At 48.9% G+C, this 27333-nt stretch overlaps 2 protein-coding genes across 6 annotated transcripts; one reads left to right on the top strand and one right to left on the bottom strand.

Annotated features, from left to right (window-relative positions):
* Positions 1–1655: 1655 nt before the first annotated feature.
* tdp1 (tyrosyl-DNA phosphodiesterase 1) lies at positions 1656–13635 on the bottom strand. 2 transcript variants are annotated; one of them, XM_048974722.1, is made up of 16 exons: positions 13593–13635; positions 11485–12068; positions 10576–10619; positions 10435–10490; positions 10158–10254; positions 10034–10068; positions 8849–8941; positions 7390–7560; positions 7236–7314; positions 6967–7152; positions 5618–5666; positions 5461–5527; positions 5159–5266; positions 3283–3385; positions 2854–2959; positions 1656–1910 (listed from the first exon to the last, which is right to left on the bottom strand). In XM_048974722.1, the coding sequence occupies exons 2-16, from the start codon at positions 12059–12061 to the stop codon at positions 1837–1839; spliced, it is 1845 nt and encodes a 614-aa protein (XP_048830679.1). In that variant the 5' UTR covers positions 12062–12068; positions 13593–13635; the 3' UTR covers positions 1656–1836. The 2 variants fall into 2 exon arrangements, with proteins under 2 accessions (XP_048830679.1, XP_048830678.1); XM_048974721.1 differs by lacking the exon at positions 13593–13635 and adding an exon at positions 12558–12662.
* Positions 12680–27333, top strand: efcab11 (EF-hand calcium binding domain 11). 4 transcript variants are annotated; one of them, XM_048974741.1, is made up of 6 exons: positions 12680–12838; positions 13080–13175; positions 13481–13529; positions 14972–15073; positions 16436–16526; positions 26853–27333. In XM_048974741.1, the coding sequence occupies exons 1-6, from the start codon at positions 12680–12682 to the stop codon at positions 26932–26934; spliced, it is 579 nt and encodes a 192-aa protein (XP_048830698.1). In that variant the 3' UTR covers positions 26935–27333. The 4 variants fall into 4 exon arrangements, with proteins under 4 accessions (XP_048830698.1, XP_048830695.1, XP_048830700.1 ...); XM_048974738.1 differs by lacking the exon at positions 26853–27333 and adding an exon at positions 16896–17031; XM_048974743.1 differs by lacking the exon at positions 14972–15073.

Raw genomic sequence — 27333 nt, 5'->3', positions numbered from 1 at the left:
GAGAAGCGTAATCACACCCTAAAGAGCTTATTTATGGACGAAGTGTGCATCGATAGTGGGACCAAGGGACCCCACGTAAAAACTGTCACCACATTTGACTTTACCCAATAGACCATTTTAAGGGTTATTTTTATTAAGGCATCCAAAAATCTATAGATTTCAATTGTGCCAGATACTTAATTGTAGCGTAAATTGAAAGGCAACGTCGCCTTTCTTAAAGACAAAACCTACTATAATACTACATCGACTGAACCTAGCAAGTAGCGACTTTGCATATAACCAGTGCATTACACTATATCAACCATACGTTATAATTTAACAGTTAAACCCCGCTGTCCCGCCCTTGGCGCACACAGTAAATAAGAAGCGCACTGTCCCCAACTTGACGCAAACAGTAATTTTCCTATTGTAACCTTTTTCTCACTAGTGTCCCTGATGTGCTTCTCAGTGTAATGCCAGAACAGTCACCCCGACTAAAAGTCTGTTATTAATCTTAATTGTGGGTCAGATTTTAAATGAATTACATTTTCCTTAAAATAAGTTTCAGGGCAGTTTTAATTCCTTGAGCGAAACGAGTTTGTTTAGGCTACTAGAACCGTGTTATCAATTTGTTAGTGTACCCGTATAGTAATTAAAAATAAACAATTTAATTCCGGGGAGGGCCTTTTCTGTTTGGTATTCAGTATCCATAACACTGGCGAGATATTCGGTAGTTACGCAGATCAGTCCTTTTTCCACACATAAAATATACCGGAGTCCGTAACAGCACCTCATACTGTGTGTAAAATTGTTAGAGGAAGGAAGGCGTGTACGATACAATACGATGTGTTCAGACAAGCTCCAATCTATATGTATTACATTTCGGAAGACTTCGGCATTCCTGGTTTAGCCGGAGGCGATGTCCTGTGCGCCACCCGACCTGGCCGATGCTTGGAAGATAGTTCGGCCGAACGCTGAAGCCCCGCAATCTCAAAGAAAGAACGATGCCGGGTGACCCCTCTGATCAGCTGGTTTCCACATTTAAATTCGTAATACGCAGCATTGATTTGCAGAAATGTTACGCCGAGGGATACCTCCATTACACCGGCACGACCGCGTTTCTTTAATGTTTAAACGCGGAGACATTAACGTATACCAACTGCAGCGCGTTTGGATCTGAAAACGCATCACCTTAACCAGGGTTGCCGACTTCATTCAGCTGGCTGGAGTGAGATTTTCCAAACAAGTCATGCACAAGTATAGGGTTTGCAAACTACTCCAACGATTTCAATGTGTCTAACTAGTTTAGTTTATTAGTTTATTTAACAGGGGCCATGCACAGAACAAACCCTGTACCAGAGTTAGCTATACAGCTAATTTACATCTAAATAGGTCTATAATGGAATAACATAGATTTGCCATAAGATTTCTGGGGTGAGCATAAGAGACTGAAAGCGTGAGTGTCAGGACAGATGCATGACTGCTGGCAACCCTGACTACTCCTATGGCAAAGAACTTTAATCTAACAGTTGCAGTCTCCTTTGTTAATTGTACCAACATGATCTTAAACAGTTACAGGCACAAAGTGTGAACTAGGCTGCTGTTGCAACCAAACAGGTGGGACTAGGACTCTCAACACTGTTTCTGATCTACTGAAAGAATTAGGAGCCTGTAAGTATTTTGTGCACATAAAAATGGCCATTTATTTTGTTTGAGAATGATAAACAGTGGGTCATTTAAAAAAAATATACAGCAGAAAAGGTCTCCTAAGGGACTAGGATTAAACGAAAGGCAGTGAGTATAGGTGAACCGCAGCGACACTGTCCTGAGTCCTCTAGCGCTGAACATGGATCCAGGTCAGGATGGAACCCACACGTTCCCATGTGTGTCCGGGGCCTGCGTGTGGGGAATGTTCCAGATCCACGGCTGATCTGAAAATGCGAGAGAGGCCTTGACAACCGTAACCATGTGTAGCAAAATGCCGTGGAAACCTGGATGAGGCGTAAAGTACACATTTAACAGACTTTGTTTCAAGTTTGGATAAGTCTCCTGCATTCACTGTAAAGTTCATGCGAATGTAAACTGCACCCTGAGCTGCCCTGGCAAGTAGGAAACCTAAAAACAAGCTTAGCTGAGCTCCGGAGGATCAGAAGGAACAGAACCTGTAAAACATGAAGAGGAGAGCAGAGCAGAACCGAACTTGTTCATGGCCTATAGGCCCACACAGAGAACCAGTGTCCATGGAAACAGACACTGCAAATCTGGGCATGGCCCCGGGGGAGGGGGAGGAAAGCAAAATCAGTCAGCTATGGAAAAACTAAATTAGCAAAGCAACGTATCTAAATGAGGGCGGGGGCAGTGACGATGGGGGGATGACCCAGGGGGGGCTGTCACGTCACGGACAGGGCTTCAGAGCTAGCCCAGAGCACACTGATCGAAGAAGATGGACCTCCCTGTAGGAGGCGCTGTGCAGTGCTGAAGGAAATGAGACTCGTGGGTTTATAGCTCCATTGGGACTCTAAGCTCTGTGCTCGTGCAGCGTCACTAAGGATGAGTAATGTAGTTATTTTACTTCTAGATTGACTTCATGTATGTCTGCTACCATTGGTGTAGCCCTGAAACCCACCACACTACCTGACCTCAAAGCACACCGTGTGGGTCACCTAAGACGGATCTCCGATTCAGCCTGAAAACCAGCACCATTGGGCCTGTCTTTTTTTTTTTTTTAGTTTAAAAGCTGTTACTGGTTTCATTTCACATTAATTTACTTCGGTTAGGATGTACATTATCCCTTTTACTGAAGCAGTGTCAACATGATCAATCAAAAGGACATGCCTCTTTGAGACTGGTCATGGAGAAATGCAGATATCTCACCGTTACTTCCGTAGCGTTGGGGGGGAAGGTCAAAGGGCACTGGAAATGAAGTGGAGGTGCCAGTAGCGGGAAATGGATTCTTCTGGACTCGAAATGTTTTCATGTTCTTGAAGACAAAAGAATGCAGAATTTGTTTAAATGTAAAGGCTGGAGATGTCTACCAATGAACTTCAGTGAACCCATTCTCTCTCTGTATGGTGCTGATGGCCCACATATCACGTAGGGGTGGCTGACTGTTTATTCTGACTGTTAGGGCTTCCAAGGCTTATGTTTACAAAGACCCTCTCTGAATTTAACACAGCCTACTGCAGGCACAGAACCTGTACTTAAGCGACCTTCCAGTGCATGCCTGTTCCAGCTGAGGATTTAATTAAGTGCAATTGATTGTCGGCTGAGTCTGCGCTCGTCGAACACTGAGGGAATACTCACAAACGCCGAGGGCAGGAACAGGACTCCCAACTCGTAGGAGCGCACCATCATCTGGGTGCTGTTCTTCTCCAGGGCACCCCAGGCCGCTTTGGAGAGGTTGGCACTGGGGGGGGGGGGGGATCATTGTGACTGACACACACACTCACACACGCAAACATGCTGCCTCTCACACAGAGAGGCAACACGTGAGGAACAGTGAGACAGCAACAGCAGGCTGATCGGCAGGTGACTGGGTCGAGGCCCAACAGGGAGACTCTCTCTGGGTCCCTTTGAAGCTACACTTAGGTTTCAGATGGCTGCTGGCCGCTAAGCTAGATGTGCTCTGGTCCGCATCTGATGTGGCTTTCATCTTCATGAAAGAGCGTTTCTAATGTTCAAGCTAGCCCAGTCTGCAAGGACCACGGAGCCATAGATAGGTGGAGCAGAAAGGTATGGTGGTGTGTAGACAGGCCCAGAACTGATTAACCCCTCAGTGTGCTACCGTGACCTTTCCTTATGCTTAAACATGAGACTGAGCATCATCCCACACTAACAATGAATGCTCAGTGACTGAACACACCTGTCCAGGAATGTTTAATAGTATAGCAGTGTGTTTTTATGAATGAATGGGGTGTGTATGGAGTCGTGATGGTTGACTTGGCTCCAGTTAACCTCTGATACAGGGAGGAGCCTCTAACCCAAAACAGACATGTTTGTGATTTCTAACCCTAACCCTAACCCTCTTGGGATGTCAGATTATAGATAGGGACAGGCTGTGCACGTCTTCAGCGTGCATTGGCTCCAAGGCTTTGTGCCGTTGACTGAACCCAACACCAACTGGTACAGGAAGAGGTCTCTGACTCCCTCTCACTAAAAGCTTTTTCTACACGTGCTGAACAGAAGTGTTACGGGGCTCATGGGAGGCTGTCATAAATGGAGCCTAGTTATGACACTGGCTGCCTGGCAACGGTTGCCGAGCGACAGGGCCACGCGCACAACATGCTTGGAGAATACACGCTTGTATGTTTGCTTGCAGGACCTGTAAGGGCTTCCTGGTGTGGGAAGACAAAGGCTGAAGTTGTGCTTCCCGAGTCCGAGCGTGTTTCTCTATGCCAAGAACGCAGACCGTACTTGTGGTCTTGGCAAGACTAGTCTTGCTAACTTGCCTCCCAAGAATGAACTTGGGGCGCAATGAATTATGAGATCGGTCTTTTGTGTTAAGGATGCAACCGGTGCATCCTTCATATTTGGGCTGGGGCAAGAACGACATCCAGGGATTCTTACAGTCCTCTGTACTTGTGTTCTTGGTATTGGAACTGGTGTTCGGCAGTGGAGGATGACATAAAAAGGGTACACAAGAACACAAACACGGTCAAGTCACGATACACTGACAGCTCTGGGAGCCAATCACAGGATGGAGGCGGGGACTGACTCACTGGACAGGCTTCGCAATTGGTCCCATACTCAGTATCCTGGGAATCTGTAGTCCCTTCTTAGTTTTATCAACAATATAAAGCATTGAAGATGACATGTATACACATTCAGCTGGGTTCCTGTCCTCATCACCTCCAGCAGGAACATACCCTGTGCTGCTGTTTGTGCCAGACAGGTAGGTATCCACTATTAAAAGGGAATTTCTGCTTTCACTGGCATTACCTCGCAGACTGCCAGCTTTATGTCAGGCTGCAGCCCTGGCAGACCTTTCGGTTCAGCCCCCGAGGACCAAACGCAGCTGGTGAAGGCTGGACCGATTACTGGAGTTCTGATTTAGGACCCCCCCCCCCCTCCATTCCACTGACTCCCTGATGGTGAGGTACCCAGAGAGCCCACCACTTTTGGCTTCTTCCAAACAGCAGCAGCTCTGAGTGCGTCACGCGGACCGGGGTGAGGCTCTTACCTGGTGATCAGGAACCAGGCCAGCTCGGTGAAGTCGGGCGAGGCCCTCATGAAGGTCTTGATATGGGGCATGGCGTGGCTTCGGCCCGTTCCCATGGCGACCCAGCGGCTACGGCGCACATGCCAGGGAAGTCATGATCGTTACCAGCTCCTGTCGTATCCCGTGCCCGGGGCTCCTCTGTCCCACAGGCCTACTCCATGCTCACCAGCCTTTGGTGGTTCTTTTTCCTTTACAGTGAATCACCTAATATCTGGATGCTTGTCGTGTCCCGAAAGCCACCGTCGCACAGCCGTTATACTCACTGCAAGTAGGAGTGGAGCCAGAGCTGCCGCTGGGCCGTCTGGATGCTGTAGGGCAGGGACCCCCCGGCTGCGGGGAAGGGAGAGCATCAGGGGGTGGGGGCACAGCCCCTGTGAGCGCAACACCTAGCATCACCTGGCCGGCAGCAGATGAGTGTACCTGGGTAGCCTTCCAGACTGGTCCTCACGTTGTCCACGGATGGATACACCTGGGTGGGGGGGATTCACAGGCTTTATTATTCCACAGCTTTATTGCTAAAAATAACATTTTTCCTGGCTCCCTAATTTGTTTCCTTAAAACAAACAACCCAGTATCACTAACTGGCCTGACTTGGCGGGGCGTTCGTTCCTGGATTAAAACATCCAGGATGGTCGATCCAGGATGAGTCCTTTTAACTGTGGATATGGTTACCCGGCTATTTCGATTCTTCAAAGCCGCTTGAGAATCGGATTAGCCAAATTGGATTAAATGATCTGAGATAACTGTGCACTTCTATGGACAATGAAAGTGAGGGTGCAGTTCTTGCCTATTTTTGGGGACTTTGCAGGCCCTGTAAGAATTGCCTTCTTGCTTTCGACGTTTTTCGAAAGTACGGCTGCATAATTAATTGTTTAAAAAAAAAAAAAAAGCAATCTTGATTCACACCCGTTTGCAATCTCATTTCTAAATTACAGTTATTCTTCTGCACTGTACTGAGCCTCAAGTGCTCCTTAATTCTGCATTCTCTTTAAAGGGTAATTTCCACCACACCAGGTACCTTACTTTTCGTACTTCAACAAAGAAAGTTCCACCCCAAAGTACCCAACTGGCACTTTTGGTACTGGAACTTCTAGAATGGTTATTTTGGTTACCCTAATCGAATAGCCAATTGAGCGTTTCCTTTCTGTTGTCAGGTGATATGCCAGTCCTATCATATGTTTGGCACAGTCATGTTTTGTTGTTTCCTTTTGCAGTTTAGTGCAATAAACGTTTTAAACTTAAGAATAAAAGCATCACTACAGAGAATCATGATCTCAATTCTAAGCAAAAGAATAGAGTCAAATTTTTTTTCTGAATCGTGCAGCCCTAATATCTAGTTATACATCTTGTTTATATGATGACACATATAATAGTATATATTTAATATGTTAATATAATATTTGTTGGACGAGGACACAGTATCTGACCATTCTTACAGAGAAGATGACTTTGAGTTGCTGCTCTTATTTACCAAATACTTTACACATAAATGTAACTTCAATGGTGTGAAACCTTTTTTCTTCATTTTACTGCAACGTAGTAACTACACAAACTTCCTAACATGTAATATAAATGTAACGTAATATTATTATGCGACAATAATATTAAGATCCAAGCAGGTTTGAGCTCACAGACTGATTGCCAGGATTAACAATCCAACAAGAGTTTTGAAGAACCAGGAAATCCGGGATATAGTCAAATCCTCTGCAATTAAATCCTGGATAAGTTGTTAATCCACATATAAAGACCTAATTCGACGTGGCCCTCACCAGGTGCATGGGTGTGTTTCGGTTGCCCAGGACCTTCCCGCCCTTGCCCAGGGTAGTAAGCGTTTGCTGGAACTCTGCAGCCAGCCACTTGGTCTCATCCGCGCCCAGCGAGCCGATGCTGGAGAACTGGGCCACCACTGGCCAGGGCTCCTCGCTCTGGACCGGCTGTGCGTGTTCCCTCAACAGCTTGGAGGAAGGAGATGGCCGTCAGCAGATATCGCGCAGCCCCCTGGATGGGGTTAGCGTCCTGATGCTACAGAGTCGCTCACCTTCCTCAGCCTCAGGTGGCCCCACTTGTCCATGTCAGCCCCCAGGTAGCGGCCGGGGGTGGAGCCCACCAGATAAATTCTGCACAGACACAGACGGCCTTGGGTGAGTCCCTGCCCCGTGGCCCCTATTCCCAGTATGTCAAGCGCAGCCCACCTGGTGGCAGACAGGTCATGCTCCTGGATGCGCTGGGTCCACTCCTCCAGCTCAGGGGCGCGGTAGGAGCGCAGGTAGTCGAGCAGGTCGCGCTTAAAGCCGGTGGGGGACTCTCCTGTCGACGAGGGGCTGCCTTCAGGGAGCCGGGGGTAGAGGGGGCTCAGCCACAGCCTGGGGGTGGGAGTGGCGACAAAGCGATACAGAGGGTCACCCACCGCCTAACAGTAAACCCATTAGAACAGAGGTAGGGAACCTGATCCATGGAGAGCCGGTGTGGGTGCGGGTTTTTGGGATGGCCTCTCAATCAGCCAATAACAGTGGATTCCAAGGACTGGAGTTGAGAATCGCTGCTTTATTATTGGCTGATTGAGAGGCCATCCCAAAAACCTGCACCGGCTCTCCATGGATCAGGTTCCCTACCCCTGCATTAGAAGCACTAGTGCGTCACATACCGCTGTGTGACGCACAGAGTAAACTCCCAAGTGCGGCCGGATGTTCACCTAGCGTGTCGTGTACGGACAGACGGTCCTCGCAGGAGACGGACAGGTGTGCATGTGCAAGTATATACAGCAGGATTTTTTTCTTTTCATAACATTATTTATTTTAACTTTTGGATACACCTCTAATATTCCGTACCTCATCCATTTATTTACTGTTGCTTTCTATTCATGACAAACAACATTTCGTATGTCATAAGAACATAAGAAATTTACAAAACGGGAGGAGGCCATTCGGCCCATCATGTATATCTTATACATAGCTCCTGTCATATATATATATAATGGGGCCCCTTCCCACCCAGGGCCCATAAGAACATGCCCCCACCCTCCCAGGCAAGGGGTAGGGTGTGTGCACTTTTAGAGCCTTGGGTCCTGCTGGAGGTCCCACCAAGACCTCCTGATGCCACCATCTCTTTAATGTCTCACAGTCGCGATGGTCCGCAAAGCCATCACACAACTCCCCCAATGTATTCAGGATTTTAAAATGATCCCCTTACTGGGTTTGTGCTTTAAGTTCCGACCTGAAAGTGGGTTATTCGGCCTCTGACGCTGCGAGTTCCTCTGTTTTTAGGGGTGAAAAAAAAAACACGCCTCATTTGATCTGGGAATAGCTACTCGCCGCATCGTCATGGCAACCGACAAAGACTTGTTTTTAACTTTGCTTATTGCTGCAGTATCCCTTTCGGACACGAAGCGGGCCTGCTCCCACGTCTGCCCAAAACCAGTGGCACTGGCGCGACAGTCCTTCCAGTAAGATACAGGTGTGAAGGATGTTAAATCACACTTGGCAACAGAATGGGAACTCAGTGCAGTCAAGCAGCTGTTGCAGTTTGCTTTTGGTTTCTCTCTCTCTCCTTGTGTACCTAACATGCGCCCCTTCAGAGGCACTGACCAGCTCCGGCAGCACGTCACTCATAGCCGAACCCTGAATCATTCCGCGACTGTTCAGCCCTTCTCACCCCTGTGTCTTCTGGTACCAGTCGTGTGGAATCATGTTGGACGTCAGGATGACCACCCGGAACCCCTCTTCATACCACAGCAGCATCATCTTCCTGCGTTGGGGGGGGAATAGGGCAGCCTGTCAGCGCACCATCCAGCGAACGTCTGCTTTACACAGGCACGCCATGCACTGGCTTACACAGGCAGAGAGTTGAAAGCCACCAGCCTGCACTAGTAAGCGCACTCTTGGGTTTTTTCCCCCCCATTTCTAAATTTCCAGGCTGCAGCGACAGAACCGTCGCACGATGAGGAAGATTTCCACCAATCACGAAGCTCGGCTCTGTGACAAGCAGCTAGGCCGGCCAATCGCAGAACGTTTACCAGCCATTTAGGATGACGTGAGAAAATGAGGACAGACAACCTAGGTGTTAAAATAAGATTATGGCATTTCCGTCATTTTCTCGATTTAAGTTCAGTCAAGCTGTGTTTACCAGGAAGATCAAACGCATCAAATACCAACCTGGCCTCCATCAGTCCACTACACCTTAAATAAAACATGCAAAATACGAGACCCACCAAACACCCTTTATAAATATGAAAGCGTGCAATGAGAAGATCCTGTCCCAGCAGTTATTAATGGATTAAACCCAACTGTGAACCAAACAAATCACCCCCCCCCCCTTCAGTCTGATTAAAATGTCACGTACAAATTAGCGTTAAGTGAATTACTCATGGCTCTGAGAAGGTACTGTGTTTGTTCACTTTGAAAGCCACCTGTGTGTGTTACCCTAAAGCCCATTAAATATTAACAGGTTGTCCTGCTTCTGATGGTCTTCCGGCTAATGAACCAGATTTATGAACAGAAGGTCCTTAAATTGCTCGTATTAGAGCTGATGCTTTAACACAATACAGAATGTCCTAAAAACTAATGGAGGATGAATCATATAATCTGAAGCAGACCTGCACCTATGAGGAGTCTTACGTATGTGATAAGAGGACCCTCGCTCTCATACAGGGTAGTGCTGTGTAGGGTGTGGGTTGTTGTCATTTTCTGATTACCCAGACACCCTTTCCATTTACCAGGATCTCCAGATCTCTACAGCACACCAATGGCCAGGAAAGCCACGCTTGACAAGAGCACTAAGACTCCACACTGCCCTCTGCTGTAAAAACATGACGGATGATTATCGGCGAGTGCCACTTACGTGTGATGGGTTCCGAAGGCGATATCCAGTTTGGCCTAGAAGGACGGAAATAAAACCTTATCTACTTATTTGGCATTCAGTGATTTAGGATAATGAATTCTGGCCAGATGCGTGACATGCAGACCTGGCAGAAGCGGACGTGTCCGTAAGGCTGCGCCTGTTGTATCAACCTCGCTTTCGACTCCCGCTTCTCTCCATGAACGATCATCAGGGGCTTGTCCCTTTGGAGGGCCGACGTTTGGGTTAAGCCCACACAGCATGTTAGATCAACGCACAGACACACCCACCCATTCCAGATCCCTCCACCTCCAAAGAAGTGTTACACAATGTGATAACATGACCAGGGCATGAGAGGGAACACCGAGTTCCCATAACAAGTACTCATTCAGTCAGGGTCCTACCTGAATTCTGGGGGATACTGCTGCACCATCCAACCGATGTCAAAGCAGTAATTAAACTGGAAGATGTGAAAAGAAAGATGGCTGCTTATTACAGCACATCGGTATGAGAGAGAGTGGGAGAGTCGCAACTGTAGCTCCTACCTGCACTGACTCCTTCAAGGTCCCGAACAGTGGTGATAGAATGTCTGCCAGCATGAGGAGAAAGGAGAGCAGAAAGTGGTTACACTGAAGCACGAGGCTTAGGGCAGGGATGCAAAAACATTGCTCACAAGCTACTAGTTCAGGGGTGGGCAACCTTATCCGCAAAGGGCTGGTGTGTATGCAGGTTTTTGGGATAACCTTTAGGTCATCTGTTCAAACCCAGGTGTGAGGACTCTTCAGCCAATCAGTCCTCTAATTAGTAATCAAAATAGGGAGTTGCAGTGAAAAACCACATACCCAACAGCCCTTTCTGGATAAGATTGCCCACCCCTGACTAGTAGCTCATGGGAAGCCAGTGAGTCACTCCCATAACACTTAATCCATGCTATTTCTACAATCCTAATTCCTTTTTAAATTTTGCATTGGGGCAGTATTGCATTGGGGCAGTACCAGGAGTTGCACTTCCTCGTACTGCCGTGTTTTGCAGTGTTGCAGAGAACAGCCACATGATGTATGGGGAGGGGTAAGGTACCAAGATCGCTGTTAGGGTGGCACGGTGTGATTCCAATCGCAAATGTAAACTTCATAAATTACTCCCTAAGTATTCCTGGGGTCCTGGGTTGAACGATATGTTGTATTTCTTGCACATGTACATAAAACGTCAGAGTTTTGTTTAATACTGGTAAGCACATAGCCCATAATTCTAAAGTCCCGGATCCCTGTCAATCAATCCATTCAGCAAATATCATTATCCACACCATTCCAGTTGAGATCTTTTACCATCCCCCAGTTCATATACACTGAAATTCTATCATTTTCCTTGTAGAGGCAGCTCTCACTAATAAGGCTGGAGACCCCTGGTTAAGGCCTAGCAATAAGGTTAGCTGCCACATGGCCCAAGCAGCCCACCTCTAATGTGCAGAGCCCCCATATTGTACTTCTTCTCTACGCCGGACACCTTATTCAGGTAAAAACGGAATATCTCGTCACTCGGAGGCAAACTGGTCTCGTAGAACTCCTCCGGTTCTTCCTTGTAGGCCGGTTCCGTGTGGGGACTCGGTCTGTCTTCCACCTTTGTCCTCTTGGGACTCGGCTGCTTGCGGTTTCTGTCGCTGGAGTCGGCACCTTCGTCGTCGCTGCTCGACAGAGCCCAGCCTGAATCCTCCGTCTCTCTCTTTCTCTTTGTGGAGGCAGATGGCGCTTTGTTTTCAAACTTTACTGGGTTCTGCTGGTTATAATGGGCTGCTTGCCTGGCTTCAGAGCCAATAGCGCCACCGTCAGGCTTTGACGGCTCTGCGGGCCATTCCGTCTTTGCTTCTGGGCTCGATGAGGAGGTGGATTCCTGCTGCACCCCCAGTGGAGAGTGGTGGTCATCTGTAGAAGCGGGGATGGGGCGATTCAAGGCTTTAGATACGGTTTGCTGAGGCGGATCCTCGTCATCGCTGCTGGACAACGTCCACTTTCCGTGCTGACTCTCTTGAGACATCGTGCAGCTGTGAACATGTTTTAAATAATTTTTTAGCTTGTAATCACGAAGCATAGTAACATTTCGAATACTCAGCCAAACAAAAAATATTGCACTAATTATTAAGGATGCATTTGGCGAGCGCGTACACATACACCATTTTTGTTTTGCACGTTGCCCATCGTGCACAAGCTAGACAGTTGTGTCAAATAACCGCGCACTTCGCAGATGTTACATGAGTGAGACAGTACAGGATGCGTTTTATAATGCAAACAGAAGAATGGAAATGCAATTTACACAATACTGCATGATGGGGTGAATAGATATCAGCGGATCATTATTTACGCGCAACACTGATACAAAGCAAACCGCCTATGTGCTGGACAAGGCCCATGAAACATGGCGGACGGAGAGCTAGATAACGCAGTCGACTCTGATTACTTAAATGCATCCGCTAATCAAACGATAATATGTCTATTAGAAGTTAGTTTTAATATATATACTAGAATAACTTTACCAGAATAGCGCCGAAAGTCAGCGTGCGCTAGCACCGCGTTGCCTAACCAATTGCATCCCGCAATGTATTTTAGTGGGCGGGGCCTCAACTCGTAGCCAAACGCTCGAGGCCTTAGTGTTGCCATGGCGCCCGGAACTGTTTCTCTTTTTCAGTTTTGCACGGTTTCCTTGTTAGTTAAGTGTAGCGCTCGAAAAACGATAGAAATGTCATTGTATAAAAAAGGATATTTAATGACAGAAAAAAAGGTTATAACAGACATTGACAGAAGACACTTTGCCACAGTAAGACTCTTCGTACATAGTTATGTCTTTAACACCGAGGACATGCTCTTGTTACCCACCGTCTTCGGAGCGCTGAAGTCTCGGCTGGTAGCTTTAAAATGTCTACAGTACTATTATGTCTGGTTGACTGAATACGTATCTGCAGGTCTTCCACCCGCAGCGTCATGGTTTTATTTAAACGGGTGAATTGAAATATCTGAATTGGTGTGTGCTGTTTGATTCAGCATTTTCTTGCCCGCAGGTTTTCCGTCTTTGCGACCAAGGACAGAGAGGCTACCTGAGCAGAGAAGACCTGAAGATGGCCGTGGTCATGCTGTTTGGCTATAAGCCCTCCAAGGTAGTTAGTTTTGCGTGACTCTACTGGCTTTACTGGTTTGTTCGTAAAAACCTTTGAACGCGTACCTCTGTGAGTGTGATAACGGTCCGCGCCCCCTAGATGGCAGTACCACACTGTTGTTCCACCCTGGTCTCAGAAGATCAATTGCATTTTACGGGCAATTAAGAAATCATTCAATTATATTTCATTTAGTCAATATTAGTTGTGAAATGTCGGACTTTTAACAGTGAATCGTTTTTCAACTGCGTTTTTTATGACGTTTTATGATATACATAAAACTAATGTAATGGTGTGTTTTGTTAAAGCTAGAAGCAAACACTCTCATGGAGCCAGCCCTGAAAGCCAGTTTACCAGGTAACGTAGAAGCCGTGCCATTTACAGCTGTGCTGTATGTCTTATTCAGCCTGCCTGTGTTACCTTGATCACTGCACAGTCATGTCCAAGGGCCGTTCCCATTCTGCGCAGTGATCTGTTTGCCTCCATGCTTATATTCCATGTGTTGCTCTTCTGTTGAGGTGTTTTTGGGCTGGTCTGCCAGTGACTACTTTCGTTGCAGCCAGCACTGCATCTTCTTATTGCAGCGTAGAACACAAAGGGGCTGATGTGATGTTGACATGAAAGGTATACAGGCTTCAGATTGCCCCTAACAAGTAAACTTTACTTTTTAAGGAATGGTTTAAGTAATTGACATAGGTTTATAAGAAATTTGTCTCTTTGTCTCTCTGTTTAATGGATTGCTTTAGTGCAGTGTACAGGGTAGGCACAGGGCTGTGCTGTTCTGATGAGGTTTTCCTGCAGGAAATGTGACAATGAGATGTTGTGGAGGCTTGTTTATGCTTGGACAGCAACATTATTTCCTGGATAGACCACATGGCCAGAAGTACCGCATCCTCCCCTTGTGCTCAGTGTCTGTGGCCTTTCACCTTTTACATTTCTCTTGGAGGTCAGAGTCTTAGTGGTGTATTCCCAAAGAGTTCTGCCTCACTTCTCAAGCCTAGGTGGGTACTTTTGCTGTACTCTAGAGCCAGCAACATGGTCTTATTGCATGTGGACGTCCCGCTGCGAGGTGGGCGGGTGCAATAGTTTGGTGGGAGTATGTGCCGGCTGCGTGTGCATCCAACATGCCAGGCCATGACTCGCAGCCAGTCACTGCAGCCATCTCGCATTTCTCCCTACATATTTTGACTCATCATTGCAGGTCCAGCTTCAGAGGGCTGGCCTGCGGTAGCGAGGGAGGCTGTGCGATCTCGGATGAAAGGCCACCACGTCACTGGCTTTTGCTCCACTGCTGGTCCCTTTGTGTCCCGTGGCATCAGCCGCAAGTCGGCCCCGTGGACGGTGTAGTGCCCGTCTAATGATGAATTATCGGAGTTAATGAAAGAATAATCAGCACTTTTATAATGAATTATTCCCTCCCGGTGAGATCTACCTTCGGTGGCAGCCTTTTAATTAAAAATGTGTGTGAAGTGTGTGAGGTTATTTTAGTTAAATTTTCAGAAAAATGAATCATAATTCACATACTTTTCAGTGTATCAGCTCTTTTCTGTTCCCTGTGTCGTAACCTCGGTGCCCTTGGAGACTCGTTCAGCGCATTCGGTGTCTTCGGCAGGCTGGACTCCCCGTTTCACCGTCACTCGGCATGGTCCCTTAGCTTCTACGCACCGTGCGGGTCGCTGTTTTCCCTGAATCGCGCTCTGTGTCGCACGCATGGTGCCGTAAAGATGCCAGTACAGATGGCGGTGGCGGTGACCTCAGGGCTGAGACTATGTCTCTCTTGATCTCTCTGTTCTGGAAAGGTGTCCCCATGGACCACTTTGTGTCGCTGATGGGAAGGAAGCTCTCCGTTCAAGATCCCTATGACAGAACGAGGCAGATCTTCAGTGTCTTCGATGCACACTGTGAGTTCTTCTTTATGGGCACATTTCTGTCAGTAGGGGGCACTGTCATGAATATTATGATTTCGCTTCTATGTGCAAGATAGAAACTAGCACTGCATGCGGCTGTCTTAAGAGGGATACTAAGAACCCCAGGCCAGCAGTAGGAAAGCTTATCTAACCAAGCAAAAGTGTCTTCCTGTGGGCATTTCGTCTGTCACGTTCCCTACTGGATGGCTCAGGCTCAACAGTTTCATGTGGGGCTCAAGTCATCTTTGGCTTGGAAGCTGTCAGGTAACCTCCAGAATAATGTCATTCCAGTCAGATCTGTGCCTTTCCCCAGCATGCAAGTACGCCTTATCATGGTGTGCCAAAGTGCCAGTGTGGGTAGGTCTGCTTAATGACCCCCACATGCTGGGGTGTGCCGAAAGTGTGACCGAAACAGCCCAAACACAAAGTGTCTCCTATATGTCTGCTTGTAGTCAGGCTGTTTGCAGGCGAGTTGTTTGATGTGTTAGTCATTCTCTCCCAGAATGCCCTTGGGTCTTTGGGCTTTAAGTGCACCAGGCCTCGTTCCTCTTGGAGGCCCTGGCCTGTCGCCAAACGGCAGCAAAGCCTCAGCTCCATGAGCCCACCCCCTGCCAGTGTCACCCAGGTGTGGCCACAAATTGAGCCAGACCTTGTGATGAAGTCGCTCTCAAGGAGTACCCCCGACCCGACATGCGTGGACCATGGTTCTGGTCCAGTGTGCCCTTTTGATCTTCATACAGGCGTCTGTGCTGCGTTGCTGTCTGGGCTCTGCTACATGTCTGTAGTGACTCTGATGTGTGGCATAAACACTGGAGGGTGCTAACATTCAAGTGGTTGCTGCAGTAGCATAGCAGAGCAGCTCCAGATAGCCTCTGTGCAGCCTCAGAGCACTTGGCCAGTCATAGTACACCTTATGTTCTGGGCCTGGCCATTCCCGACCTGCCGCTCAGGTCACCTTTATGCGTAATTTCCTCTTAAAATCGTACTTTACTTATGGCATTCTCTGCATGATCACATCATTGCACAGCTGTATGTAGGAGTAATGGGTTGGCTGGACATCTCAGTTCACTTCTGCCTCAGACAGTAATCAGAGTAACTGCCCCAGAACAGGAGTGTCCCCTAGGGTCTGAAGGAAGGGTTGTCTGTAGCTGAACCTTCAAAAGCAGGAATCCAAGCAAGACTGTGACAGAACCAAAGGCATGATCTTGGACTGTGAGCAGCTTTCCCTTGGCCAAAGTAACTCGTGGCATCAGCTGACATTTGAGGAGAGTGTTTTGATTTTCCTGGGGTATGCCCTGTCTTTGACTTGGTGTAGTTTTAGATGGATCCCTCATTTTCGGAATCTTGTTTCTGCAGGTCGTGGTTTTCTGACCCCGGAGGACTTCAAAAGAGTCTTTTCTCGCCTGGCTCCCCACCTTCCAGACCGGACCATACAAGAGGCCTTCAGGTAAGTCGCCCTCTGTTTACAGAAGTTTGCGGCCTTTGCTATGTCATTCTTGGCATAAATACTTCCTGGTTCAGGAGGTCCTGGTGACCTCAGCAAAGGGTGTAAGGTTTACAGCTTACAGCCCCGCTGTACTCGCCTTACCCTGCAGGTGAAAGGGGGTGCCCTAAAGTGGATGGGCATTGGGCACCTGGAGTGCTGCACATTTAGGGGCAGGCTGCGTACACCACGGCTGAGCTTTTCCGTTGCTAACAGCAACAACCACATTTGACATGAAAGTCCCGTGTTGGCAAAGCTGCCAAACCACAAGTGCTGAGCCGCGAGTGTGAGAAATTCGCCAATGAGGCCTTGCCTTTTCATGTTCCTGTGCAGACAGGGCGCTGTTCGGTGGCCTGCTGTTGACCTCAGCTGTGGGAGGATGCTGTATCTGTTTAACCCCAAGTGTCTGGGTAAGAGTAATATTAGTAATGTAATTACTGGACCACATTACTAATCTAGTACATGAAGGCATGGAGCTTGTACCGTGCTAGGTCTCCGAGGGCAAGGCCGCCCCCATCCCCCCCCCCCCCCCCCCCCGAAGGGTGCAGCTCCCCTGTCTCCATCGCGGCAGAGTGACTTAGGGCCATCGGATGTCACACCTGAAGCGTTGCTGCTGGCAGTGTTGCTCTTTTTGTTGTTTCAGTCTCCATGACAAATTTCTGTTGTCAGCTTCCCATAAACACTGGCACTGAGATCACTCCCCTGATAGCCATCTGCTCAACTGTACACTCCGCACTGACTCTTTCGCGGTCATGGGACCGCCCTGCAGTCGTAGCCATGTATCTGAATGCGGGGCATCACGAGTGCTGGGTGCAGAGCTGGCCCCTGTGTGTTTTCAAGAAGCTCTTCCTGCTCTCTAGTCTTACAGGCTTGACCAAGTTGCTTAATATTCATTAGATAAGATAAGCCTTGGTGTTCTTATGAAAGTGATTAATTAAGCAGCTGTGATCTTTCTTTGTGTGGGAAAGTGGGTGAACTATGTAAATTGAATTAAAACATCACAATAAAGCTCTTATCAAAGCAAAATGCAATTAAGTATTGTAGAGTGTTTTACTGTAAAGAGTACAGGCAGTCTACACATCCATCCATCCATTTTCCAAACCGCTTGTCCTACTGGGTCGCGGGGGGTCCGGAGCCTATCCCGGAAGCAATGGGCACGAGGCAGGGAACAACCCAGGATGGGGGGCCAGCCCATTGCAGGGCACACTCACACACCATTCACTCACACAAGCACTCCTGCGGGGGAGCAAGTCCAAACCCCAGGACGACATGGGGAGAACATGCAAACTCCACACACATGTGACCCAGGCGGAGACTCGAACCCGGGTCCCAGAGGTGTGAGGCAACAGTGCTAACCACTGCACCACCATGCCGCCCCCGCCGTGTACACAGGCTTTCTAAATTGTATTATTGCTACAGTTATGTCAATTGAGGTCCTGCTAATATAATTTTGAGAAATACGTATGGCTGATTTGCATTCTTACATGAAACTGTTTTTAGAGGGTTGGTTCATAGTAGTGGACTTGTGTAGGGTTGATTGGTTTGGTGTACGGTAGAGATGGTCTATGGTAGACTTGGTCTTGCGGGTTGGTGTACAGTAGACTTGATGTAGTGGACTGGTGCATGGTAGAGTTGGTGCGAAGGGCTGGTGTACGGTCGACTCTTTGCAGAGTGGTGGCGTTCAATAGATTTGGTGCAGAGGGCTGGTTTACAGTGGGTTGGTGTACAGTAGTGGGCTCTCGCTGCCTTCTGCACTGTTACTCACCTCCCTCTGCTCCTCTGCTTTCTCAATGTGGACATGCAACATGCATGTCATCTCCCTTGTCTTCTGGAATAGGGAAAATTCAACTTCCTACATGGGCTTCCAGGCCTCCCAAATAGAATTCCACTCTTCATTTTAAGACTTTGAGTCAGTGACACCTTGTGCTGACTGTATGCAGTTATCCTCCAGAGAGGCGGGCCGCTGGAGCCAGCCTGTCACATTGTAATGCACACGGAATTGTTAAAATGATCAATCAATGCTTCTTATCTATCCCTTGATCTCATAAGTGGTACAGTAAGTGCTGTTTTTGGTTTTCTGCCCGCACAGTGGTCACCTGAAGGCTCTGCAAGTACACTTGAGTCATCCTCAGTCCATGTTTTTAAATGAATCCTGACTATGTATCTGGCTAACTTTAATATGACAGTTACTTGTTTTAAACAGGATGACCATTTAGAGACAGTGGACACTTTTGACCGAAGGATGGTTTACAGCGTTGTAGCAGCTCAGGATTGCTGTGGAATTCACTGGATGAGGCCATTAGGTTCCAAAGAGCGGAACACCTTCTGTTTTTCTAGAATTGAGTTTACGTGTTTGACGGTTTGGTGCATAGCCCTCCTATGGCTGACGTGGGGAGAGCAGGCAGTCAAAAGGGGACTAATCTTTAAAACCAGCAGACAGCAAGTCCCTGGAGTTGTCTTACAGTGGACGTCTTCCATATGGCAGAATGCAGTTTAAAGACAGTATTGGGAATCTTCCATCTGGGGCTCATGGGGGTAAGCTCTCACCCAAACACACTGCTCTTAAAGATTGCCCATTGTGGTCGGTGCTCAAGCATCAAACCAAACGGGTCTTTCCTCCTTTTTGTCAAGAAAGAAAAAGAGTATCGTTGGCGACAGGCCATTGTGGCAAGTTGCTCATCCACAGGGTCGCATCTCCTCCCTCTCCAAGCTGCGTTTCAGAGTCTTGCACCTGTCAGGGGAAGGGAAGCAGGCAGCTGGCTGGGGTGAGCTCTCTCCGAGGCTCCACAGCTCTGCGTGTTAATCCTAGCTAACTGGATATAGCCCAGGCATCTCGAGTGCTAGAACGAGTCTCTTTGTCTACTTATTTATTTAATTTTGTTTTTGAATGATGGCTTACCTTTCATCTCTCCAAGCCAGTTAGTCTGGCCTTGAAGCTGCTGGCCTGAATTTTTCCTGTGTGCTACCAGGGGACCTCATCCTCCGACTTGGAGTGGAGAGCAGGAACAAGCCGGCAAAGAGCCGCCTCTGTGGATTGTTTTATTTTATTTATGTTTTTTTTCCTCTCCAAAAATAACTCCAGACTTCAGTTTTGATTGGACAAAATGAGCAATCAAGCTCGCACTTCCTGGAGCATCTTAAGGAGCTCATTAGTGTGTGAGGAGGGGGGGAGGGTGCAGAATTTTTCTGAGCATCCCTAGATACTCAGCTGCAGGATTCTGTGCCATGATTGGCTGAGGTATGCTTTTACAGCTGGAGAAGGCTTTTCTCTGTGGGGCGGGGCCTCTGGTCCTTCAGACAGATTACAGGCCTTCCAACACTGACCTCGGCGTGTCATAGACAGAGAACTATAGGTGTATGACCACGTTCCGTAGCAAGGAAAGTCTCTTTGAAGGCCGGACCTGCTGTGGTCTGCAATGTAACAGGACATAACCACCTGCCATTAACACTGCGGATAAGAGTACTCGTGATCTGAGTTACGGATCATGGGGGGGGGTGTAACTGTGCCTGAGTTAGTAAAACGTCCGGCAATATAAAATAGTAGAAGCATCAGCCATTAAACTTCTCTTGTTGTCTTGGCATTCAAAGAGGAAAAAAAGTTTAACTAGATGTGGCACACGGTCAAAGCAAAGAATTCTGGAGAACTTCCATCCGGAACCTCGAAGGGTGTTGAGTCCAGTGTTTGACTGGCAGGCAGAAATTCACTGTAAATGTGGGCTGCCGGACTGCTGGGAGGAGGCCTGTGTGAGCTTTGAAGCGGAAGACCGTTCCTCTTGTCACGGGCTGTTTTTTCCTGTAGAAAATAAAAATAGTTTGGACCGGCATCTAAGTGATCCCCTTCCGCCGTGTCCGCCAAAAAGCCCTGCTCCACAGATCAGTCATGGTTCCCTGGCTTCCAGAGCGGACGCACAGACCTGCCATGTCTCTCTCTCTTCCCTCCTTTGATGAGAAGCTGAAGAGGACTAGAGGGGCCTCTGCGGCCAACATGTCCACCTCCTGCATGGGGATGCTGGTGGCCTCCCGCTAGCTGCTCTGGATATGCTACATGTGGACAGCAGGCGTTAAACCTGACACACTTGCCCCAGGCTGTAGGAGAGACGGCAGCTGCCTGTCGGGCTGGTTTAGCTGGTGGGGGGGTGCGATCTCAAGCTAATTAAAAAGTGAACAAAGCAACCTCGGCCCACTTCTCCCTCCGCACAACTTTCCCGCCTCTCAGACGGACAAATAAACACGATAAATGGCGTAATTAATCCATCTGGCAAAGTGAGGGAAGGAGCAGGCTGCTGGCTGGTGATAATAAAGCAGGGATCCCAGTGGAGCACTGGGATCGCGTGTGGAGAAAGCATGCGGGCCGGCCGGCCAACCGGATGACCTGCTTTACATCGCAGTGGCTCTTTATTCTCCTGTCCTGTCTATGTACCGATCAAAGTGGCTTCAACTCCCTTATTGTGCTGCTGTATCCACAGTGCTATCAATGCCTTTTACTCCCGGGTTGCCTCCACAAGGAGACTCGTTGCCAGCTTTGACCACTTCCCAGAGCCTCCTGCTGGCACTGCGGGCCGTGTGATGCGGCACTGTCGGTTGGTCTCGCGGGAAGCTGTTTGTCCAGCTTATTCTTCTGTTTCTCCCTGGTAAAATTGCAATGGCACATTCATTCAAGCCTGTATTGGACAAAGTTCAGGAACAGCTGCGAAATGTCAACACAAGCAAGATGGACCAAGCAGACTCCTCTCTCTATCAGTGTTAGTGTGAACTGCAGAGGGAGATGACATCACCACCAGAGGCTTTGCTGGTCCCTCTTTTGAGGGTTTAGCAGGTTTAGTCTGTTGAATGTGGCACCACGGTCCCAGAAGCATGGCGTCTGCTCCACTGGTCAGCCACCCACTTCTGGGCATTTCCTTCTTTTATTTATCTGAGGCACGCCATGGGAAGGCACCCTGCCCCTTGGCGGTGTTTCCCAGCACCCTACTGAGATGTGGGAGCAACTATCGGGATGAACTGCAGTGAGGAAACTCTGCTGTGCGACTTTGGTAAAGGAGCCCCCTACTGGCCAAACTGGGTGTGACATCCACTGGCATTCTCTCTCCTTCAATGGCTTGTGAATGATGCTTCGGTGCTTTGCTCACGGAACACTGACGGCAGCACGCTCCTGCAGGGAGGCCATGAATAAACACACGAGGAGATTTTGGTGAATCACAGCCCTGGCGTTTCCGGCGGAACAGAGAACAGCGCGTTCAGTGGAAACGTGCCTTGCTGTGCTGTGCTGGCCCGTTTAAAGCCAGCTTTTCCCGAGGGGGGCCACTTCTCTCACACCTTTTTTTTTTTTCTTGTACTGCTTTTGAGTCCCCCAAAGCCCAAATGCACAGAGCCTCCCTGTTAAGCTCGGGATCGACAGCTCGGCCAATGAACGTGCGGGGGCAACGGTGTAGTGATGACCGGCAGCATTCTGGAGATGCTAAAATAGACACTCTGGCTGGGGATGGCCAGGACCGGAGCCGGAGATGAGACTCTCAGTGCTCCATCTGTCCCCCTGACACAGGCCCGCTTCAGCGTTGCTGTTTTTTCACAGCACCTCGCTCCCCTCCTGCGCCTCTTCATACGCTAACAGATGGATTCTCAGTGTAAAGGGTTTCCACTTTCCGTCGGGTCACCGCGAAAAGATGAGGTAGACCCGCGTGGAGGGATCTGCTGCTCCCTCTTAAAAAAACCCAATCTGTCGCTCCGAAGCACAGGGTGACCCGCAGCCCTTAGCGCAGCGTGTTTATCCACGGAAAGTGCGGCAATCTGCTACTGCGAAAGTCACGCTGGATCTGATGGAGGAAGGACACGGAGACACACATCGTTATTGTTAACGCGGCCATGTTTGACGCGGCAGGCAAGGCGGCTTCCTGCTCTGATTGCTTCTGGCTTGTTCCCCCCTTGTACCCCTGTCCGTTTTATCCTAGGAAAAATGCTGAAGTGCTTGAGGAATGAGTAGTCATTCTCGGTTCTGAGAGGATTAAACGATTACCATCTCATCGTCTACCGATCTTATAATCAAGTTCAAAATGGCATTAGATACCTATTGTGAAGTGATTACGGGCTCACTGCGGATGTGCCGAATTATCCAGGTTTCAGGGCGCCTTTGTTCTTGCTTCTTACTGTCTCTTTCCTTTCTCACAAATATTCAGAGGTCAGGCCGTGTGGGAGCCATGACCCTGAGGATTTGCTCTCGGTAATGGAATTTAGGTCAGGACCAGGGGTCTAAGGTCGACACATGGCAATGTGGCACCCGCTTCCCTTCCCGGTCCCCGTGGGCGGGCCGAAGTCGCTGCGTGTCCTGGGGGTTTGATGTTGGGCGCTATGTGGTTTCCCGTCAGATCGCTGACCCTGATACATATACAGCGATGTTCCAGAGCCCAGTCCAGTGCGAAGCCTTCCTCTCAGCCTCTGCATTCTGTCCCTGCTGTGTCGTCTACTGTGCCCCTTTCAAGCTGGTATGAAACGCTCTGTTTAAAGGGGAATGAATGGCCGGAAGGGATAATGACCTTACCTGTTTTTCATGATCAGAGCACTGACATGTGTTTGCCATGCATTTTCATACCAGTAAGTTATGGAGACTCCAGCAGTGAGGGTAACCAGCTGCTGCTGTTTCACACTGTAAAAGGCTCTGAGGTTCCGGTAGCCATGCTGAAGATCTGGATCTGAGTTGCACGAATGGGAGTCCTGATAATGGGCTCTGGCTGGATTCTGTGTATCACACCTGTGTACTTTCTGTCCTTCTGATGCTAGCCCTGGGGGGAGGACAGTGATCCCCAGGGGGAGAAGGCAAACCTTCACCTTCAGTGATGACTCAATTTGAGCGAATGAAGAAAAGCTTTATCAATGGAACCCCTTTACCTGCAAGGCATTGTGGAAGGTACTGGCCCGTTAGGGTGCTGATGAAGGGATCCTGGAGCTGTGTGCTTGCATTGTGCGGCGTAGTGCGCCAGTACGGCTCGCTGCAGATGGTAATCGGATCTGACAGAAGCCAGCCGGCCGATGCATCCATGCCACCGGGCCTCTTAGGCCCCTGTTGTGAATCTGTGGAAAACATAAACGCTTTAAAGCAAAACGCTGCAGTTGAGGAAGCATCCCAGGGATACCTCTCATTCCCCCTGCCTGCGCTCCCAGGCGCACCGTCCAACGCTGGCTTTGTTCTTACCACACACCTCTCCTACTGCTGCTTTCTGTTGCCCTCCTGTGGTCTTGGCCAAAGCTGCACCTCTCACTCATCCTCCCACTGGGCGGGTGGGGGGGGGGGGGGGGGTCACTCCCACCTGGCCACAGCACCTGTGTCTGTCTGTGCTGAGTCAGGCATTCCAGAGTTCGGCCGCAGGACACGGTCCCTCCTGATGTTGGATGTCTTTATTTGGCACTCACATGCCCTTTTGGGTCTTCGATCTGCTTTGTGTACATCTTAGATGTTTAGTAAAGTTTTGGTGCTTCTTTTTGGGTGTTTTCTGTTGTGTTTTTTCTTTCATGCTCTCTCTGGAGAAGTAACCCTCAGTAAGTCTTTGGAAATGGGGAAGTGATGTCCTCTCCATGCTGGTAATAAACGTCTCAGCTGATGCCTGCTTCACTGGCTGAGGTGCGGTATTCCTGTAGGAACAACATGATGTGCCTTTCAGTCAGACTCTGCCTTGTTCCTGGCTTGGTTCCAGCCTTCCGGAGCCTTCCGGCACTTCTTCTCAACACCATCTCACTGTCTCTTAATTACTTGACCAGCATCTTCACTACTTAGTCAAGTTTAAACACGTGGTGGGAAGGACTCAATTATACTGGGTGATGCCGTCCGTAAAGTGGCCCGCAGGGGGTGATGTCTTGTTCCCTCATGAAACCAAGCCAGGAAGGTTAGCACCTGGTTCTTCAGGGTGCGCAGTGTCTCAGGGAAGCTGTCAGGCAGAACTACTTCTACACTCCTGGAAGCATCAGCGTATTGGTGGAATCACTGAGTGTCCCATAACCATCCTTCTCTAGGGCAGCATCTGCAGCCCATAGGAAAATGGCATTAAAGACGTACATTCTAAAATAAACTTTGCGTCTCCACAGTCTGTGATACTGGTGCAGAGATGAAGACATTTTCTGTTGGGATGTACTGGGAGAAGACAGACATTCCTGTTTGAGGCTACAGAAAAAAACCTGCCCAGTAGAGAAGCAGAAAGAGTGACTTTGCTTTTGAGCTGTAATTGTAACCGGAATGCATGCATCGTTGGTACCCAGGGTGCTGTGTGCTGGAGCGAATTATTATTTTTTTTGTGTACTGCTACATGTAGTTGTTTCCCTCATTGGGTTTCAACATTTAAGTAGCCAGACTCCCACTTTTATGTGAAAGTCAGTCCCCCAACATTGGTTAGAACAGTGTTGGGCCCAGTCATGTGAAGGCGCCTTGGTAGTAAAGTTGCTACTTTCATATTTTCAGCAGGACTGGGAAATTCTAAGCCTGCCATCCTTGTGGCTTCTCTGCAGTGAACTCTCCGCTCCCCAGATCGGTTTCCATCACTGTCACTGTACCGCCATGACTATCACTTTCCATAGCTGTGCCCGGAAATCTCCCGCAGGAAGGGCAAGGCTTCAACAAGCTCATCCTCGCTTCTGCTCTGAAAGCTTTGCAGCCTCTTAATGGACTGGGATATGCGAGATAGTGAGCTCTCTAAGTCAGTGTTTCCCAACCCAGTCCTCGGGGAACCTTGCACAGTCCATGTTTTTGCTCCCTCCCAGCTCCCAGCCAATCAGGAACACCGAATACCTGGTACAGGTGTGCTGGGAGCTGAGAGGAAGCAAAAAACTGGGCTGTCCGGTAACTGATGGTTGAACGCTGCATTAATTTTTGTGTCAGACACTGGTTTTTCAGCAGGAGCATGAGAGGGAAAAATGACAGCCATATGAGGTGGAAGGTGGCTCTGGCCGTGAGGATAGCGTGAGGATTCTGATCAAAAATGCAAACCGAAGCGGAGAGTTGAGCCCCGACGGAGTGAGGGGTAAACCTTTCATCCCTGGAAGCTGCTCTTAAAGGTTGGCCTGTCAGCCTAAGTCAAGTCGACTTTATTGTCCAACATCCGTATACAGTTATACAGTGGCATGAATGAGCGTTTCCCCTGGAGCACATTGCAACATACAAACATGACCAGGGGAGGGTTTCCACAGTACAGTGCAAAAATCAGGATAGTGCGCAACAGGGGGGGTGGACACAAGGGGGTGTGTGTGTATGTATGTATGTATGTATGTATGTATGTATGTATGTATGTGGATGGATATGTGGGAGTGTGTTTCTGAGGTGAGTGATGAGTCTCAAGGCAGGAAAAAGTACTGTTCTCTTTCAGATGTTGTTACGGCGTTGTCTGGTTGCCATGGCAGTGTGGCTTGGTGATTTATGCTTACTGTAAAAAGACCCCCACCAGCCCTGCCGCTCCCATTAAAGAAGCACACCCTGCTCTGTGTTTGGGCATGTATCACACCAGTATCCAGAGGGGACAGAAACTATATCAAAAAGAATAGACTGTTGGCAGAGAATCTCCCCCAAGAGAAATGTTCACCTTGCTTAGCCAGTGTGGGAACCCAGACCACCTGTCACCTGACAGTGATGAAACTCTGTGAGCGCCTCTCCCCTTGTCCTTGGCAGCCTTGAGGACCTTAGAAGGTGGATGAAGAAGCTGGTAATGGTGGACTATATGGGATGGATGGAGGACAGGTCCTCAGAGGATCAGCTGAGCGTCCCCAAGGCTGACATTGTTACTCTGATCCAGCCTTTCCAGGTGTTCAGGGTCAATCGCATGATCGTTTGGAGGTGGATCAGCTATTTGTCTCCTGGTCCCCTCTCACAAGTGGGGATAGCAGGGGAGATGCATTTGTAGAGAGATTGTGGTTGGAGGACAAGATGGTCTCAGCGGATCACCCAAGTTGAAACATGGAACAAGCCGCCGCCAGCCTTTAACTCTTATGGACGGCGTCTTTATGGAGCGTGGAAGGCTGATTATCTGCGTGCTACTTTGCTTTTTCTTGTTTAATCCCCTTGCTGCAGAATCTCCCCCGACATCTGTTGCATCCACAATCTGAGGGGCGCATCAGTGCAGCGGAGGCTGTTTGGTTTCCCAAGGAGTCCGGGTGTAGGTGGATACATGCCGTGGCTGGGTGCCGTGCAGAGGCTCGTGGGCCACACGGCGGGGGCAGGGGGACAAGCTTTGGGGACTGCCTGTTTGGTGGGAAACACAACTGCGGAGGCTAAACTGGGCTCCTGCTAAGGCTGGTGCTGTGGTTTTGTTCCCCTTCCAGGGAAGTGGACCAAGACTCTGATGGACACGTCAGCTTCCAGGACTTTGAACGTGTGGTCGGCCGGCCCGAAGACCAGCCCTAGTTGACATCTTTTGAACAAATCGGAGTAGTCATCGTGACCAGTCGTGGAACCCAGCAAATGATAAAGATGTGTTGCACAAGCAGAGTAATGGCATCTGCATTTACGCTCTTATCTGACACTGCTGGCTCAGCGTCTGTGTTGCCTAGTGCGGTGAGGAAGGCACTCGAGATATCTGTGAGCGGTCACCAGGCTTCCCTGCGCTACATCCGTCCACATCTGAAAGGTAGATCTGTTTGGGGCAAATTAAACAATGGGTGTTGTAATCAGACTCGTTTTAATCATTTCTATAGAAGCCACTCACCGCAGCCGCGGCGTGTTTCCGCAGCGTATCCAGAGTTGTGTATTAAATAATGCTTGTGAGCTTCACCACCCATCTAAATAAAGATGTTTGTTTCTATA

Source organism: Brienomyrus brachyistius, chromosome 14 (genome assembly GCF_023856365.1).
Source record: "Brienomyrus brachyistius isolate T26 chromosome 14, BBRACH_0.4, whole genome shotgun sequence".
NCBI classification, from domain to species: Eukaryota; Metazoa; Chordata; class Actinopteri; order Osteoglossiformes; family Mormyridae; genus Brienomyrus; species Brienomyrus brachyistius.
The sequence above is the reverse complement of the archived record's forward strand: the minus strand, read 5'-3'. Positions and strand labels throughout refer to the sequence as shown.